The sequence below is a fragment of the Neophocaena asiaeorientalis genome, unplaced genomic scaffold (genome assembly GCF_003031525.2).
Source record: "Neophocaena asiaeorientalis asiaeorientalis breed wild unplaced genomic scaffold, Neophocaena_asiaeorientalis_V1.1 scaffold171, whole genome shotgun sequence".
Taxonomy (NCBI): Eukaryota; Metazoa; Chordata; class Mammalia; order Artiodactyla; family Phocoenidae; genus Neophocaena; species Neophocaena asiaeorientalis.
Window position 1 is genome coordinate 11,517,955 of NW_020174013.1, and position 18,948 is coordinate 11,536,902.

General features: G+C 37.9%; 1 protein-coding gene across 1 annotated transcript in view; it reads left to right on the forward strand.

Annotated features, from left to right (window-relative positions):
* GTF2A1L (general transcription factor IIA subunit 1 like) overlaps window positions 1-18,948 on the forward strand; it is a 53,383-nt gene that overhangs the window by 2,540 nt on the left and 31,895 nt on the right. The window contains exons 3-5 of the mRNA XM_024753597.1: window positions 451-552; window positions 745-868; window positions 15,605-15,660. Coding sequence (XP_024609365.1) covers window positions 451-552; window positions 745-868; window positions 15,605-15,660 — 282 coding nt within the window. The remainder of the gene's footprint in view (window positions 1-450; window positions 553-744; window positions 869-15,604; window positions 15,661-18,948) is intronic.

An 18,948-nucleotide genomic window follows, 5' to 3' on the forward strand; every position in this document is an offset into this window, starting at 1 on the left:
TTATGGCTTGGAATTTATTTACATTTATGGAAGTAATATAGTAAACTCTAAAAAAGCTCTCTGGGTCCCTCTGAGAAAAAGGTAAATTGAAAACAAAAGGTTCATTTCCACCTGTCTTAAATTAATTTCCTTTTTAAAAAGGAGTGTGGAGGTTAAATACTGACACAAAAGCCAAGGATCCTAAAAGTAACCATACATCTTGATGAGATTATTATCTCTTATTTTCTTGTAGTATTGTGATTCAGCCCTATAGATAAGCTGAGACTATGGGTCTGAAGTTAACCAATTTATGCAAAGCTAAGACTGTATTGGGAATAGGATGTACAGAGTGAAAATCCTTATGGTGGCTTTTCTTCAAATATAAGATTAGAGAGTGTATACTGCATGCTTTTTAAGGCTGGATACACTCAAACTTGAGAATGTAAAACTTTAACAATTGCTTTTATGTAGTCTAAACTCTACAGATCTGTAATTGAAGATGTAATTGAAGGAGTGCGGGATCTATTTGCTGAAGAAGGTATAGAGGAACAAGTCTTAAAAGACCTGAAGCAGGTTTGTAGACAGTAGAAGTTTCTCGTTTTTTCAGCTTAAAAAAAATGGATAAATTAAATTCAAACCCCTTAATTATAGTTTAATACTTACCCACTTATTGTGCCTTCAGCTGACAATTTAAAAGTAAAAAATCTAGGAGGAAATACCCTAATTTTTTTTTTTTTAGAGCAAACATTTTGTTTTTCTCTGCAGCTCTGGGAAACAAAGGTTTTGCAGTCTAAAGCAACAGAAGACTTCTTCAGAAATGGTGTCCATTTGCCTTTGTTCACCCTTCAGTTGCCACACAGTTTGCACCAAACATTGCAGTCATCAACAGGTTGGATATAGTTAGTAAATTAATACTATATGCAGAACAAATTCTCATTTGGTGGTGGTTTGGAATTAGGGTAATGTTCTTAAGGGGAGAGGGCTTGGACTTCACAATCATTGCTATTAAAAGAACACAGGATAAGTCATCACTGCCATGTAATTATTGACAAAAAAATTAGGTTATTTAAACTATTTTTAAAACTATTATAGTCTACAAAGGTGACAAAGCCTTACTTCATAGGAAAAAATTATATAGTTTGTGGGCTATTGGAAATACCCTTTGTTTATCTCAGAGGATTTGATTGGCTCTAGTAAAGGAGTAATCCAGCCACTTGGTGAAGAAGCAGAGGGAAAGATGGGTGCTTGCAAGCTTGTGCATTCTTTCTCTTTCTCTTGCTATCTGTATGTATTGTAAATCTGTAATTGAAATGGAAGCAAAATGGAGTATAAACAGGAATATGGAGGTTATTCAGGCTACTTCACAGTTTTGGATATAAAATGATGGCTAGAAATGGACCATATGCGTATTGTCTTTCATCTTGGACTTAAATCTAGACCTCTGCTTTTAAGGGAAATATTTGTCCATATTATGTCTATCAATTTAAACTGGAAAAGACTAACTGCTAAAAGATAAAACAATACTATTATATCTTTCTAGACTTTATTTCTTTTTTTCTCCTCTGATTCTTATAATCCTTATGCTATCCTGATGTGTGTGTGTATATACATCTACATGTTGATGTACAGAGACGCAGGCACATAGGGATGCACTGACAGACACAGAGGCACACACCAGCAGACATATCCAGACTCAGGGTACACACCCAGATATAGACGTGTGCGGATACAGACAGACACACACAAGTAGGTTTTATTGGATTTAGCCGAAATTCAATAGATGAATGTCTGCAAGAGGTAAGGGTAGATTTTGGATTAGATTGTCAGTAAAAACTTGTTCATGGCATACTTGGGAAAATTCACATGAAAATCTTGTGGGTCAAGGTGAGGGGAAAATATCGATAGTAAGGAGGCTACTACCTCGTCTATTACAAAATGAGAGAATTTAAGTGTGACAGCAATTATAACGTATAAAAATGAAAATAACAATGAGTGTTGAGTTACCAAACACAACTTACATAATGCTGTGCTTAAAATGTGTAACGTTGCTCTTTAAGAGTTAGCCATGGCTGTTTTAATTATTAAGTTGACACATTGAATTACATCAATTGTTCAGTTTTTGGCTATGCTTTCATTTTTAACTTTACTGTTTTATTAGGGCATCCCTTTTATTTCTCTATTTAAATAACATTCTTTTAAATTTTTTCTTCATTAAAGAACTTTAAAGATTTTTTCCTTAGGAGTGGCTTGGAGGGTGGTGAATGTGGAGTAGTAAAATATTTGATCGTCTTTTATGAAAAGCATGGTTCTTAAGAAAAGACTAGCTGGAACACTATTGTAATACTTGATTTTGCCTCAAGATGGTAATATTACCAGTGATTTAAATCACAAAATAGTCTTGCAACGTATCCAGCTGACTTTCACTCAGCACTTCTTTCTTTCTAATTCTGTCTTAGAGGTTAGAATAATAGAAATAATTACATTTAAACAAGACAGTTTTTCTTCTTATTCTTTTCTACATCATTCATGATGAAGTGAAGAGGAAGCACATGTATCCTGTAAAACTGCATTATAGGCCTTTTCCCTGTCCCTCTTCATTTCGAGGTACCCTGCAATAATATTCTTGAAGTAAACAGCCTCATAAAATTGAAGTACTTTTTAATTATATCATCTTGTTGTATGCTTCTAAAAGCCTGATTAAGATAGCCTAAACGTATGCTACAACCTTTTTATCTCTTGATAACAAGTTCAAATTAAATCTACAGTGGAATAAGTCCTTTGCCTTTGTCTTCTCCACTGTTAAAATTTGTTTGCCCTGTTGTATTTTCTTTGACTCTATTATCCATTTGTTTAGTCATTTGCCATATCTTCAGTTGTCAACTTTTTTTTTTTTTTGGTCTCAGGACCTCTTTACACTTAAAAATTGAGAACCTCAAAGTGCTTCCTTTTATGTGGGTTGTTAGTATCTATTTACCATATTAGAAATTAAAGCTGAGAAATTTTTAAAATGTTGATTTATTAATTAAAGAAATGATTGTATGTTAATATATATTTGTTAAAAATAACTCTTTTCCAGAACAAAAAAATATTTAGTGAGAAGACTGGTATTGTTTTACTTTTCTGCAATTCTTGTTAATGTCTGGCTTAATACAAGACAGCTGGATTCTCATATCTATTTCTAAATTTAATCTGTTGTGATATGTAGTTTTGGCAGGAGAAAATCTAATCTTCCACAGATAGATAATTGGAAAAGGAAGAGTGTTTTAATAGCTTTTTCAGGTAATTTGGTACTATGCTAAAACTCAACACGTGGTAGTTTCTGAGAGGTTAGCTGCAAAGTGTAATCTGAAACCATATCAATGGACTTTTTGTGATGTTAAAGTTCACTGGTATATCTTGCATTTTGAATGACTGTCTAACCCCTGTGTAATTTTGTAACATACGTGGGTGACGTGGAAAATATTGGTTCACTGAGTTATACATTTGACACATGGTTCATTGTACAGGATAAAAAATCATATTAATATCTCCACATATCTCACAGGAAAGTGTTTAAGTATTGGAAAGCGATGAAGCTTACTGTAGTGGATATAGTTTTCAAAATTCTAATTTTTGCTTGAAAGCTTGAATTTTATCATTGCCAAACAAATACTGTCAGTTTGTTTTCCTTGAGGTGATGGGCACACTTAGTTCATTTTCAAAAGATTGCCAAATACCCAAGTCTGATGAACCATAGTTTCTGTCAGTTTTTCTTTCAGGTAAAATAGTGTTTCTTGAAAAAAGAAATTAGCTAGGTCAGCTCCCAACTTAAACAATAGCACCATTGGATTTCCTCATACTTCCCTGTACTTCTGGATGCTACAGAAATGCTTTATATGTTTTTCCTATTTCCTCACACAGAATATTAAAAGCAAGTATACTTGAGGGTTGAAATTTAGTAAAAATAATTCTTTATGGTTACATTAAGGAATTTCTTAAGTGAGACAGTTTTGTTGTTGCTGGTTTTATTTGTTTATTTTTAAACTGTGAGTAGATAGCAATGGAGAGTAAATACAATGAGCACTAGTAAGGTTTGGTGCTTACAGACTTAATTCATGTGAAGGTGCCTTCAGTTTTATTTATCACGGCTTTGTGCTGTCAGTGCAAATGTCAGCACCATCCCCCACCTTAAAATATTTAGTGAAAAATTAAAAAGGCATATATTGTTTTGATATTATAAAAATAGTTTTGACCTTATGAACACCCTGAAAGTATCTTATGGACCCCCAGGGGTTTGTACACTAAACTTTGAGAACTGCTGTTCTATTCTTATATTCTATTATATATAATTTATAATCCACTTTTAAAAAATACATGGGGCTTCCTTGGTGGCGCAGTGGTTAGGAATCCGCCTGCCAATGCAGGGGACACGGGTTCGAGCCCTGGTCTGGGAAGATCCCACATGCCACAGAGCAACTGGGCCCATGTGCCACAGCCGCTGAGCCTGCGCTCTAGAGCCTGCACTCTAGAGCCCACATGCCACAACTACTGAGGCTGCGTGCCACAAATATTGAAGGCCACGTGCCTAGAACCCATGGTGCACAATGAGAAGCCTGTGCATCGCAATGAATAAGTAGCCCCTGCTGCCACAACTAGAGAAAAGTCCGCATGCAGCAACAAAGACCCAGTACAGCCAAAAATTAAATAAAATAAATAAATTTAAAAAAAACTTAATTTTTTAGAACATCTTTAGGTTCACAGCAAATTTGAGAGAGGGTACAGATATTTCCCATATACTCCTTGCTCCCACTCATGCATAGCCTCTCCAGTTATCAACATACCCCACCAGAGTGGTACATTCGTTACAGCTGATGAACCTGCATTGACACATCCTAAACACCCAACGTCCATTGTAAACACCCAATGTGTTGTACATTATGTGGGGTTGGGCAAGTTTATAATGACTTGACTCCATTGTAATAGTTTCATGCAGAGTATTTCCATTGCCCCAAATATCTTCTGTTCTCCTCTGCATCCGTTCCCCTCACACCAATCCCTGGCAACCACTGATCTTTTTACTGTCTCCATAGTTTTGCCTTTTCTAGAATGTCATGTAGTTGTGATGCTATAGTATACAGCCTTTTCAGGTTGGCTTCTTTCAGTTAGTAATATGATTTTTTTTTTTTTTTTTTTTTTTTATTTATATTTGGCTGCGTTGGATCTTCGTTGCTGCGCCCGGGTTTTCTCTAGTTGCGGTGAGCGGGAGCTACTCTTTGTTGCGGTGCACGGGCTTCTCGTTGCGGTGGCTTCTCCTGCTTCAGAGCACAGGCTCTAGGCACACAGGCTTCAGCAGTTGTGGCATGGTGGGCTCAGCAATTGTGGCTTGTGGGCTCCAGAGCACAGACTCAGTAGTTCTGGCGCACGGGCCCAGTTGCTCCGTGGCATGTGGGATCCTCCCGGACCATGGCTTGAACTCGTGTCCCCTGCATTGGCAGATGGATTCTTAACCATTGTGCCACCAGGGAAGTTCAGTGATATGATTTTTAAGTTTCTTCCATGTCTTTTCATGGCTTGATGGCTCCTTTCTTTTCAGCACTGAATAATACTCCATTGTCCGGAGGTACCACAGTTTATATATCCATTCACCTACTGAGGGATGACATCTTGGTTGCTGCCAGGTTTTGACAATTATGAATAAAAGTGCTGTAAACATTTGTGTGCAGGTTTTTGTGAAGAAATAACTTTTCAGCTCCTTTGGGCAAATACCAAGAAGTGTGATTGCTGGATCATATGGTAAGAGTATGTTTAGCTTGGTAAGAAACTGTCAAACTGTCTTCCAAAGTGGCCGAACCATTTTACATTCCCCAGCAATGAATGAGAGTTTGTTGCTCCGCATACTTGCCAGCATATTGCTGTTATCAGTGTTCTGAATTTTGTCCATTCCAATAGGGGTGTAGTGGTATCTCGTTGTTTTAATTTACATTTCCCCAATGACATATGATATGGAGCATCTTTTATATTTTTCATATGCTTATTTGCCATATATATATCTTCTTTGGTGAAGTGTCTATTTAGGTCTTTGGCCCATTTTTTAATTGGTTTGTTTGCTTATTGTTAAGTTTTGAGAGTTCTTTGTGTTTTTTTTTTTTTAGTAAATTTGCCTTTTATTTATCTTTTTTTTAACTTTTTTTTTCACATCTTTATTGGAGTATAATTGCTTTACAATGGTGTGTTAGTCTCTGCTGTAGAACAAAGTGAATCAGCTATTCGAACACATATATCCCCATATACCCTCCCTCTTGAGTCTCCCTATCCCACTCCTCTAGGTGGACACAAAGCACTGAGCTGATCCCCCTGTGCTATGTGGCTGCTTCCCACTAGCTATCTGTTTTATATCTGGTACTGTATATATGTCCATGCCACTCTCTCACTTCGTCCCAGCTTACCCTACCCCCTCCCCGTGTCTTCAAGTCCATTCTCTACGTCTGCATCTTTATTCCTGTCCTGCCCCTAGGTTCTTCAGAACCATTTTTTTTTAGATTCCATATATATGTGTTAGCATATGGTATTTGTTTTTCTCTTTCTGACTTACTTCACTCTGTGTGACAGACTCTGTGTCCATCCACCTCACAACAAATAACTGTTTAATTTCTTTTGATGGCTGAGTAACATTCCATTGTATATATGTGCCACATCTTCTTCATCCATTCATCTGTCGATGGACACGTAGGTTGCTTTCATGTGCTGGACATTGTAAATAGTGCTGCAATGAACATTGTGGTACATGACTCTTTTTGAATTATGGTTCTCTCAGGGTATATGCCCAGTAGTGGGATTGCAGGGTCACATGGTAGTTCTATTTTTAGGTTTTAAGGAACCTCCATACTGTTCTCCATAGTGGCTGTATCAATTTACATTCCCACCAACAGTGCAAGAGGGTTCCCTTTTCTCCACACCTTCTCCAGCAATTCTTGTTTGTAGATTTTTTGATGATGGCCATTCGGACCAGTGTGAGGTGATACCTCATTGTAGTTTTGATTTGTATTTCTCTAATGATTAATGATGTTGAGCATCATTTATTGGCATACAGTTGATTGTAGTAATCTCTCATGATCCTTTATATTTCTGCAGTGTCTGTTGTAATTTCTTGTTCATTTCTGATTTTATTGATTTGAGTACTCTCCCTCTTTTTCTTGATGAGTGTGGCTAATGGTTTATCAATTTTGTTTATCTTTTCAAAGAACCAGGTTTTAGTTTTATTGATCTTTGCTATTGTTTCCTTCATTTCTTTTTCATTTATTATCTGATCTGATCATTATGATTTCTTTCCTTCTGCTAACTTTGGGGGTTTTTTTGGTTCCTTTTTCTCTATTTGCTTTAGGTGTAAGGTTAGGTTGTTTATTTGAGATTTTTCTTGTTTCTTGAGGTAAGAATATATTGCTATAAACTTCCCTCTTAGAACTGGTTTTGCAGCATCCCATAGGCTTTGGGTCGTCATGTTTTCATTGTCATTTGTTTCTAGGTATTTTTTGATTTCCTCTTTGATTTCTTCAGTGATCTCTTGGTTATTTAGTAGTGTATTGTTTAGCCTCCATGTGTTCGTATTTTTTACAGATTTTTTTCCCTGTAATTGATATCTAGTCTCATAGTGTTGTGGTTCGAAAAGATACTTGATATGATTTTGGTTTTCTTAAATTTACCAAGGCTTGATTTGTGACCCAAGATATGATCTATCCTGGAGAATGTTCCATGAGCACTTGAGAAGAAAGTGTGTTCTGTCGTTTTTGGATGGAATCTCCTATAATTATCAGTTAAGTCCATCTTGTTTAATATGTCATTTAAAGTTTCTCTTTCATTATTTATTTTCATTTTGGATGATCTGTCCATTGGTGTAAGTGAGATGTTAAAGTCCCCCACTATTATTGTGTTACTGTCGATTTCCTCTTTTAGAGCTGTTAGCAGTTGCCTTATGTAGTATCCATTCAGCCAGTCTGTGTCTTTTGGTTGGAGCATTTAATCCATTTACATTTAAGGTAACTCCCGATATGTATGTTCCTATTACCATTTTCTTAGTTTTTTGGGGTTTGTTATTTTAAGTCTTTTCCTCCTCTTGTGTTTCCTGCCTAGAGAAGTTCCTTTAGCATTTGTTGTAAAGGTGGCTTGGTGGTGCTGGATTCTGTTAGCTTTTGCTTCTCTGTAAAGATTTTAATTTCTCCATCAAATTTGAATGAGATCCTTGCTGGGTAGAGTAATCTTGGTTGTAGGTTTTTCCCTTTCATCACTTAAATATGTCCTGCCACTCCCTACTGGCTTGCAGTTTCTGCTGAAAGATCAGCTGTTAACCTTATGGGGATTCTCTTGTATGTTATTTGTTGTTCTTCCCTTGCTGCTTTTAATATTTTTTCTTTGTATTTAACTTTTGATAGTTCGATTAATATGTGTCTTGGCGTGTTTCTCCTTGGATTTATCCTGCTTGGAACTCTCTGTGCTTCCTGGACTTGATTGACTATTTCCTTTCCCATATTAGGGAAGTTTTCAACTGTATTCTCTTGAAATATTTTCTCAGTCCCTTTCTTTTTCTCTTCTTCTTCTGGGACACCTATAATTTAAATGTTGATGTGTTTAATGTTGTCCCAGATGTCTCTGAGACTGTTCTCAATTCTGTTCATTCTTTTTTCTTTATTCTGCTCTGAGGTAATTATTTCCACTATTTGATCTTCCAGGTTGCTTGTCCATTCTTCTGCCTCAGTTATTCTGCTATTGATTCCTTCTAGAGAATTTTAAATTTCATTTATTGTGTTGTTCATTATTGTTTGTTTGCTCTTTAGTTCTTCTAGGTCCTTGTTAAATGTTTCTTATATTTTCTCCATTCTGTTTCCAAGATTTTGGATCATCTTTACTATCATTACTCTGAATTCTTTTTCAGGTAGACTGCCTATTTCCTCTTCATTTGTTTGGTCTGGTGGGTTTTTACCTTGCTCCTTCATCTGCTGTATATTTCTCTGTCTTCCTGTCTTGCCTAACTTAGTGTGTTTGGGATCTCCAGCCTGCAGGTTCGTAGTTCCCATTGTTTTTGGTGTCTGCCTCCAGTGGGTAAGGTTGGTTCAGTGGGTTGTTTCGGCTTCCTGGTGGAGGGAACTGGTGCCTGTGTTCTGGTGGATGAGGCTGGATCTTGTCTTTCTGGTGGTCAGGACCACGTCTGGTGTGTGTTCTTGGGATGTTTGTGAACTCAATATGATTTTAGGCAGCCTCTATTCTAATGGGTGGGGTTGTGTTCCTGTCTTGCTAGTTGTTTGGCGTGGGATGTCTAGTACTGGAGCTTGCTGGTCGTTGAGTGGAGCTGGGTGTAAGCATTGAGACAGAGGTCTCTGGGAGAGCTCTTAACGATTGATATTATATTGATATCTTGCCGGGATATCTGTGGTGGTCCAGTGTCCTGAACTCGGCTCTTTCACTTCAGAGACTCAGGCCTGACCCCTGGCCAGAGCACCAAGACCCTGTGAGCCACATGGCTCTTTTGGGAAGTCTGAGGTCTTCTGCCAGCATTCAGTAGGTATTTTGTAGTATTTGTCCTACATGTAGATGTATTTTTCTGAGATTGAACGAGATCAGGCGTGTTCAGGATGGTATGGCGGTAGGCTGTAGATGTATTTTTGATGTATTTGTGGGGAGGAAAGTGATCTCCATGTCTTAGTCCTCCACCACCTTGAAGGTCCTCCGTCTCTTTGTTTATTTTGGATAACAGTCCCTTATCAGGTACGTCTTTTGCAAATATTTTCTCCCAAACTGTGGCTTGTCTCCTCATTCTCCTCACATTGTCTTTTGCAAAGCAGTTTTTAATTTTAATGAAGTCCAGCTTATCAGTTATGTCTTTCATGGATTGTTCCTTCAGTGTTGTATTAAAAAAGTCATTGCTATACTCAAGTCATGTAGATTTTCTCATATGTTATTTTCCAGGAGTTTTATAGTTTTGCATTTTACATTTAGCTCTGTGATCCATTTTGAGTTAACTTTTGTGAAGCGTGTAAGGTCTGTATCTAGGTTCATTTTTTTTTTGCACTGGATGTTCAGTTGTTCCAGCACTATTTGTTGAAGAGACTATCTTTGCTCCATCGTATAGCTTATGCTCCTTTGTCAAAGATCAGTTGATTATATTTATGGGGATCTATTTCTGGGCTGTCTGTTCTGTTCCACTGATGTATTTGTCTATTTTTTTGCCATCTATTTGTGTACACTGTCTTGATTACTGTAGCTTTACAGTAAGTCTTGAAGTTGGATAGTGATAGTAGTTCATCATTTTCTCCTTGAATATCATATTGGCTGTTCTGGGTCTTTTGCTTATAATCACTTTTATTTATTTATTTATTTATTTTTTGCGGGACGCAGGCCTCTCACCACTGTGGCCCCTCCTGCTGCGGAGCACAAGCTCCGGACGCGCAGGTCCAGCAGCCATGGCCCACAGGCCCAGCCACCCCGTGGCATGTGGGATCCTCCCGGACCGGGGCACGAACCCGCGTCCCTTGCATCGGCAGGCGGACTCCCAACTGCTGCACCACCAGGGAAGCCCTATAATCCACTTTTGAGAGAGAAATGGGATTCTGTTAATAATAACCTCAGGATTTCCCTGGTGGTGCAGCGGTTGAGAATCTGTCTGCCAATGCATGGGACACGGGTTTGATCCTTGGTCTGAGAAGATCCCACGTGCAGTGGAGCAACTAAGCCCGTGCGCCACAACTACTGAGCCTGCACTCTAGAGCCCGCATGCCACAACTACCGAAGCCCATGTGCCTAGAGCCTGAGCTCCGCAACAAGAGAAGTCACTGCAGTGAGAAGCCCGCACACTGCAACGAAGAGTACCCCCCACTTGCCGCAACTAGAGGAAGCCCGCGCGCAACAACGAAGACCCAAGGCAGTCATAAATAAATAAATAAATAGTAATAATAATAATAACCTCAGAATAAGAGGTGTAAACTAGGACTGTCCTGAGCACACTGGGACAGGTAGTCACTTTGTCTATAATTGCCTTATTTCTAGGGCAATTCAAATCATCTTCTGCTATTTGGTCTTCATGTCACATAGTCTTTTTGATGAAGCCATCAGTCATTGTGGGAGGAAGTCAGGGAAGAACCAGGAACATTGAGAGATTTGTTAGCTTTCATCTTTGAGCATTAAAACTCTTAAACTTCAGGTACAAACTGTATGTCCTGTTGTTCTTGAATTTGGATCTGTTAAAATTTTCAGCAATGTTGTTGTTTTTTGAGGTGGTTTGAGTTAGAATATTCAGTTTGGTCATCAGGAGACAGTCATATACTAAAGAGTAGTCACAAAAAAGAAATTTACCAGTTTTTGCACCTCTTGAATAATGTGACTTGGATATTAAAATTTGGTATGGTTCAAAGAGGGACCAAATATTGTTAAATGATTAGCTGCCTTAATGTATCAAAGACTTTTTGGTGTGTAGGGGAAAATACACTTATAAATGTGAATGTTGTTGTGCTATACTATTTTTTTTTGCAAAACTCCTTAAATTATATTTGTTGGATTAAATTCTTCCTTTTTTCTAAAGCTTATTGTTTGTGAAATTTACTATTTCTAGAATATATACTTGAAGACCAAAATTCTGACACTTTAAGTAAAAACATGTATTCAGTTAAAACTTAATTGGTTATTGACAGTATCTTGAGTATTTTAAAAAGTATGTTTCAGGCACATATAATGGTGTACATAATTAGTGAATGTATATGAATGATGAATGTAACTTGTGAATTTAGTATCAAAATTAAGTAGAAGCTACATGAAACTTTACTCTAAAATTTTGTTAGTTCAATTTTTTTGATGGCTCTAAAGAAACTCTTAAAACTCTTTTAGCTCTGTTTGATTTGTATGAGTAGAGAGAATTATCCTTTGGGATTTATTGCCGAGTATTTAACAGGGGAGAATTGTTGCTATTTTTCCTCAAGAAATTCATTTAATTGCTTCAGACAGTATGTTAACAGATTTTTGTTTCCTCTCAGGCTATGGCTTATGCTGTACCAGCCTAAGCTTTTCTCACTTCAGCTAATTAAGACTAATACCATTGTGTTCCTGCCACTCCAGTTCTAATTTAGCCTTTCCAAAAAGAATGCTGGTTAAGAAGTAAAGCTATAGATGACAGAGGATAAAAATAATTTTGTACTTCATTAACCATCAATCTTTGTAGCTTCACTTCTGTTGTCTTAATGTGAGAAGAATTGTTAAAGAAAATTTGCTCTTCTGAGCTGTTTGTGGTATATCATGGAGCCATTCTATTGTCAGAAATGGATCTTTAGGACAGTTTTTCTTAATACAGTATGTGAAAAAATACCATAAAAAACATTACATACAGTATATACGTGCTGCATAAACATGCTAAAATGTTTTTGTTTCTATTAAAGAAAAGGCAAAATGGTCTTCTGTCAGGTTCAAGTAGGTAAAATGAACCTTGAGGTAAGGTTTAAGGTTACATTGGTCAACTGAGATCCTTCTAGTAACTATTTGTTCTTTAGACTTATTTTAAAAAAATGTTATTGGAGTATAGTTGATTTAAAATACTGTGTTTTAGCTGTACTGCAAAGTGAATCAGTTATACATATACATCTATCCACTCTTTTTTAGATTCTTTTCCCATACAGGTCATTACAGAGTGTTGAGAAGAGTTCCCTGTGCTATGCAGTAGGTCCCTATTAGTTACCTATTTTATATATAGTAGTGTGTATATATCAATCCCAATCTCTCAATTTATCCCTCCCCCTTTCCCCGCCTGGTAACCGTAAGTTTATTTTGTACATCTGTGACTCTGTTTCTGTTTTGTAAATAAGTTCATTTGTACCATTTTTTTGGATTCCACATACAAGTGATATCATATGTTTGTCTTTCTCTGTCTGACTTACTTCACTCAGTATGACAATCTCCAGGTTCATCCATGTTGCTGAAAATGACATTATTTTGTTCTTTTTTATGGCTGAGTAGTATTAAGACTTATTATTATTATTTTTTTCCTGTACGTGGGCCTCTCACTGTTGTGGCCTCTCCCATTGCGGAGCACAGGTTCCGGACGCGCAGGCTCAGCGGCCATGGCTCACGGGCCCAGCCCCTCTGCGGCATGTGGGATCTTCCCGGACTGGGGCACGAACCCGTGTCCCCTGCATCAGCAGGCGGATTCTCAACCACTGCGCCACCAGGGAAGCCCTATTTTTTTTAATTTTTGAATTTTATTTATTTTGTTATATAGCAGGTTCTTATTAGTCATCAGTTTTATAAACATCAGTGTATACATGTCAATCCCAATCACCCAATTCAGCACACCACCATCCCCACCCCCCCACGGCTTTCCCCCCTTGGTGTCCATACGTTTGTTCTCTACATCTGTGTCTCAACTTCTGCCCTGCATACCAGTTCATCTGTACCATTTTTCTAGGTTCCACATACATGTGTTCATATACGATATTTGTTTTTCTCTTTCTGACTTACTTCAGTCTGTATGACAGTCTCTAGATCCATCCCCGTCACTACAAATGACCCAATTTTGTTCCTTTTTAGGGCTGAGTAATATTCCATTGTTATATGTACCACATCTTCTTTATCCATGCATCTGTCGATGGGCATTTAGGTTGCTTCCGTGACTTGGCTATTGTAAATAGTGCTGCAGATGATATTCGTCTGTAATTTTCTTTTTTTGTAGTATCTTTGTCTGGTTTTGGTATCAGAGTGATGGTGGCATTACAGAATGAGTTTGGGAGTGTTCCTTCCTCTGCGATTTTTTGGAAGAGTTTGAGAAGGATGGGTGTTAGCTGTTCTCTAAATGTTTCATAGAATTCATGTCCTTTTGTTCAGGTTCTTTTGTTCTCTTGTGTTTCCCACTTAGAGAAGTTCCTTTAGCATTTGTTGTAGAGCTGGTTTGGTGGTGCTGAATTTTCTTAGCTTTTGCTTGTCTGAACTTATCTGTTCTTCTGCCCCAGATATTCTGCTGTTGATTCCTTCTTGTGTAGCTTTCATTTTAGTTATTGTATTGTTCATCTCTGTGTGTTTGTTCTTTAATTCTTCTAGGTCTTTGTTAAACATTTCTTATACGAACCTGTTTCCCCTGCATCGGCAGGCAGACTCTCAACCACTGTGCCACCAGGGAAGCCCTGTCTGTCTTTCTTTGAATGTGGTTTTTGTTCCATAGGCTGCAGGGTTGTAGTTCTTCTTGCTTCTGCTGTCTGCCCTCTGATGGATGAGGCTATCTAAGAGGCTTGTGTAAGTTTCTTGATGGGAGGGACTAGTTGTGGGGTAGAGCTGACTGTTGCTCTGGTGGGCAAAGCTCAGTAAAAGTTTAATCTTGTTGACTGTTGATGAGTGGGGCTGGGTTCCCTCCCTGTTGGTTGTTTGGCTTGAGGCAACCCAACAGTGGAGCCTACCTGGGCTCTTTGGTGGGGCTAATGACAGACTCTTGGAGAGCCCTCACCAAGGAGTACTTCCCAGAACGTCTGCTACCAGTGTCCTTGTCCCCACGGTGAGCCACAGCCACCCCCCTCCTCTGCAGCAGACCCTCCAACATTAGCAGGTAGGTCTGGTTCAGTCTTCCCTGGGGTCACTGCTCCTTCCTCTGGGTCCTGATGTGCACCCTACTTGGTGTGTGCCCTGCAAGAGTGGGGTCTCTGTTTCCCCCAGTCCTGTCGAAGTCCTGCAATCAATTCCCACTAGGCTTCAAAGTCTGATTCTCTAGGAATTCCACCTCTCATTGCCAGACCCCCAGGTTGGGAAGCCTGACGTGGGGCTCAGAACCTTCACTCCGGTGGGTGGACTTCTGTGCTATAGGTGTTCTGCAGTCTGTGAGTCACCCACCCAGCAGTTATGGGATTTGATTTTACTGTGATTGCGCCCCTCCTACCATCTCATGGTGGCTTCTTCTTTGTCTGTGGATATGGGGTGTCTTTTTTGGTGAGTTCCAGTCTCTTCTTGTCGATGATTGTCCAGCAGCTAGTTGTGATTCTGGTGTTCTCGCTAGAGGGAGTGAGGGCACATCCTTCTACTCCACCATCTTGGTTTCTCTCACGTCAGTCTTTTAGATGTATGATAAATGAAGGGATAGTTAGCATAGAGAATTGGTGATAATAAAGGAAAGATATATGAAATTGTAGGTTTATTGCAGGTTGAATTGATGAATTGAAATTTTTTTTGAACTTATACGATTTGGAATGGTTTATGTTGGGTTACATTTTTTTGCTCAAAGAATAGTTGGTTGGAAACATGCCACTTTAACAAATACTACTTTTTCTCCCGTCTAAAAAGTTGTAATGGAGGTTTAGTGGTACACTGGCTTCCTAAAGACAACCTTTTAGGTATTTTGTTATGGATTTCTATATTACAGTATACTTGATTACAATGAGATTTCATTTTGGAAATCTATACTATAATCTATAACCTCTACTTAAAGACTTACAACTAACCTATACTTTACCTAAAATTGTTGGGAAAAGATGTAATTAAATACTTTTACCTCACGTGGACTCAGAAAGTTTAGAATGCATCATGCTTGAATATGTTAGTGATGGAAAACATTTTTTAAAAATAAGGTATGCTTAGCAATTTTAGTCAGTTGGTAAACTCTAACGAATGTGTAATTTTTGTTTTGTTTCCTATACAGCATCGTTACTTATTCCTGCTGGTAAAACTCTTCCCACTTTTACCACAGCAGAACTGGTATGTATCTTATTTAAGATATATATATATTTTTTTTTTTTTTTTAATTTTTCTTTTCAGCTTTAAAACAGTTTGTCATTGTACAATGCAGAGCCTGAATAAGGACAAAATATAATCAGAGAGTATATAGTATTAAATAGCATTTTCAGTATGGTATGGCATTAATTGTGTTACGTCATTTCTGTCCCTACCAACTTTGTGATATTATGTGCATTTGAAAATCTATTCTTTTCTTTTTTTTGAGTTTTATTTTATTTATTTTTTTTATACAGCACGTTCTTATTAGTCATCCATTTTATGCACATCAGTGTATACATGTCAATCCCAATCTCCCAATTCATCACACCCCCCACACCCCCTACCGCTTTCCCCCTTGGTGTCCATACATTTGTTCTCTACATCTGTGTGTCAGTTTCTGCCCTGAAGACCAGTTCATCTGTACCATTTTTCTAGGTTACACATATATGCGTTAATATACGATATTTTTTTTTCTCTTTCTGACTTACTTCACTCTGTCTCACAGTCTCTAGATTCATCCACGTCTCTATAAATGACCCAATTTCGTTCCTTTTTATGGCTGAGTAATATTCCAGTGTATATATGTACCACATCTTCTTTATCCACTCGTCTGTCGATGGGCATTTAGGTTGCTTCCATGACCTGGCTATTGTAAATAGTGCTGCAATGAACACTGGGGTGCATGTGTCTTTTTGAATTATGGTTTTCTCTGGGCATATGCCCAGTAGTGGGTTTGCTGGGTCATATGGTAATACTATTTTTAGTTTATTAAGGAACCTCCATACTGTTCTCCATAGTGGCTGTATCAGTTTACATTCCCACCAACAGTGCAAGAGGGTTCCCTTTTCTCCACACCCTCTCCAGCATTTGTTGTTGGTAGGTTTTCTTTCTTTTTTTTTTTTTGCAGTACGTGGGTCTCTCACTGCTGTGGCCTCTCCCATTGTGGAGCACAGGCTCCGGACGTGCATACTCAGTGGCCATGGCTCATGGACCCAGCCGCTCCGTGGCACGTGGGATTCTCCCGGACCGGGGCATGAACCCGCATCCCCTGCATTGGCAGGCGGACTCTCAACCACCGCGCCACCAGGGAAGCCCGTTTGTAGGTTTTCTGATGATGCCAGTTCTAACTGGTGTGAGGTGTAGTTTTGATTTGCATTTCTCTAATAATTAATGACGTTAAGCGGCTTTTCATGTGCTTCGTGGGCATCTGTATGTCCTCTTTGGAGAAATGTCTATTTAGGACTTCTGCCCATTTTTTGATTGGGTTGTTTGTTTTTTTAATATTGAACTGCATGAGCCGTTTATATATTTTGGAGATTAATCCTTTGTCCATTGATTCATTTGCAAATATTTTTTCCCATTCTGAGGGTTGTCTTTCTGTCTTGTTTGTAGTTTGCTTTGCAAAAGCTTTGATGTTTCACTAGGTCCCATTTGTTTGTTTTTATTTCCATTACTCTAGGAGGTGGATCATAAAGAATCTTGCTTTAATTTTTGTTAAAGAGTGTTCTTCCTATGTTCTACTCTAAGAGTTTTATACTGTCTGGTCTTACATTTTAGGTCTCGAATCCATTTTGAGTTTATTTTTGTGTATGGTGTTAGGGAGTGTTCTAATTTCATTCTTTTACATGTAGCTCTCCAGTTTTCCCAGCACCACTTATTGAAGAGACTGTCTTTTCTCCATTGTATATCCTTGTCTCCTTTGTCATAGATTAGTTGACCATAGGTGTGTGGGTTTATCTCTGGGCTTTCTATCTTGTTCCATTGATCTTTGTTTCTGTTTTTATGCCAGTACCATATTGTCTGGATTACTGTAGCTTTGTAGTATAGTGTGAAGTCAGGGAATCTGATTCCTCCAGCTCCGTTTTTTTCCCTCAATACTGCTTTGGCTATTCGGGGTCTTTCATGTGTCCATACAAATATTAAGATTTTTTATTCTAGTTCTGTAAAAAATGCCGTTGGTAATTTGACAAGGATTTCATTGATCTGTAGATTGTTTTGGGTAGTATAGTCATTTTCACAATGTTGATTCTTCCAATCCAAGAACATGGTATATCTCTCCATCTGCTTCATCTTAAATTTCTTTCATAACTGTCTTAAAGTATTCTGCATACAGGTCTTTTGTCTCCTTAGGTAGGTTTATTCCTAGGTATTTGATTCTTTTTGTTGCAGTGGTAAATTGGAGTGTTTCGTTATTTCTCTTTCAGATTTTTCATCATTAGTGTCTAGGAATGCAAGAGATTTCTGTGCATTAATTTTGTATCCTGCTACTTTACCAAATTCATTGATTAACTCTAGTAGTTTTCTGGTAGCATCCTTAGGATTCTTTATGTTTACTATCATGTCATCTGCAAACAGTGACAGCTTTACTTCTTCTTTTCTGATTTGGATTTCTTTTATTTCTTTTTCTTCCCTGATTGCTGTGGCTAAAACTTCTAAAACTATGTTGAATAATAATGGTGAGAGTGGACAACCTTGTCTTGTTCCTGATCTTAAAGGAAATGGTTTCATTTTTTCACCATTGAGAACAATGTTGGCTGTGGGTTTGTCATATATGGCCTTTATTATGTTCAGGTAAGTTCCCTCTCTGCCTACTTTCTGGAGGGTTTTTATCATAAATGGGTGTTGAATTTTGTCAAAAGCCTTTTCTGCATCTGTTGAGATGATCATATGGTTTTTATTCTTTGTTAATATGGTGTATTGCATTGATTGATTTGCATATATTGAAGAATCCTTGCATCCCTGGTATAAATCCCACTTGATCATTGTGTATGATCCTTTTAATATGTTGTTGTATTCTGTGCTAGTATTTTGTTGAGGATTTTTGCATCTATATTCATCAGTGATATTGGTCTATAGTTTTCTTTTATTGTAGTATCTTTGTCTGGTTTTGGTATCAGGGTGATGGCAGCCTCATAGAATGAGTTTGGGAGTGTTCCTTCCTCTGCAGTTTTTTGGGAGAGTTTGAGAAGAATGGATGTTAGCTCTTCTCTGAATGTTTGATAGAATTCATCTGTGAAGCCATCTGGTTCTGGACTTTTGTTTGTTGGAAGATTTTTAATCACAGTTCCATTACTTGTGATTGGTCTGTTCATATTTTCTATTTCTACCTGGTTCAGTCTTGGAAGGTTATACCTTTCTAAGAATTTGTCCATTTTTTCCAGGTTGTTCATTTTATTGGCATAGAGTTGCTTGTCGTCTCTTAGGATGCTTTGTATTTCTGTGGTGTCTGTTGTATCTTCTCCTTGTTCATTTCTAATTTTAGTGATATGA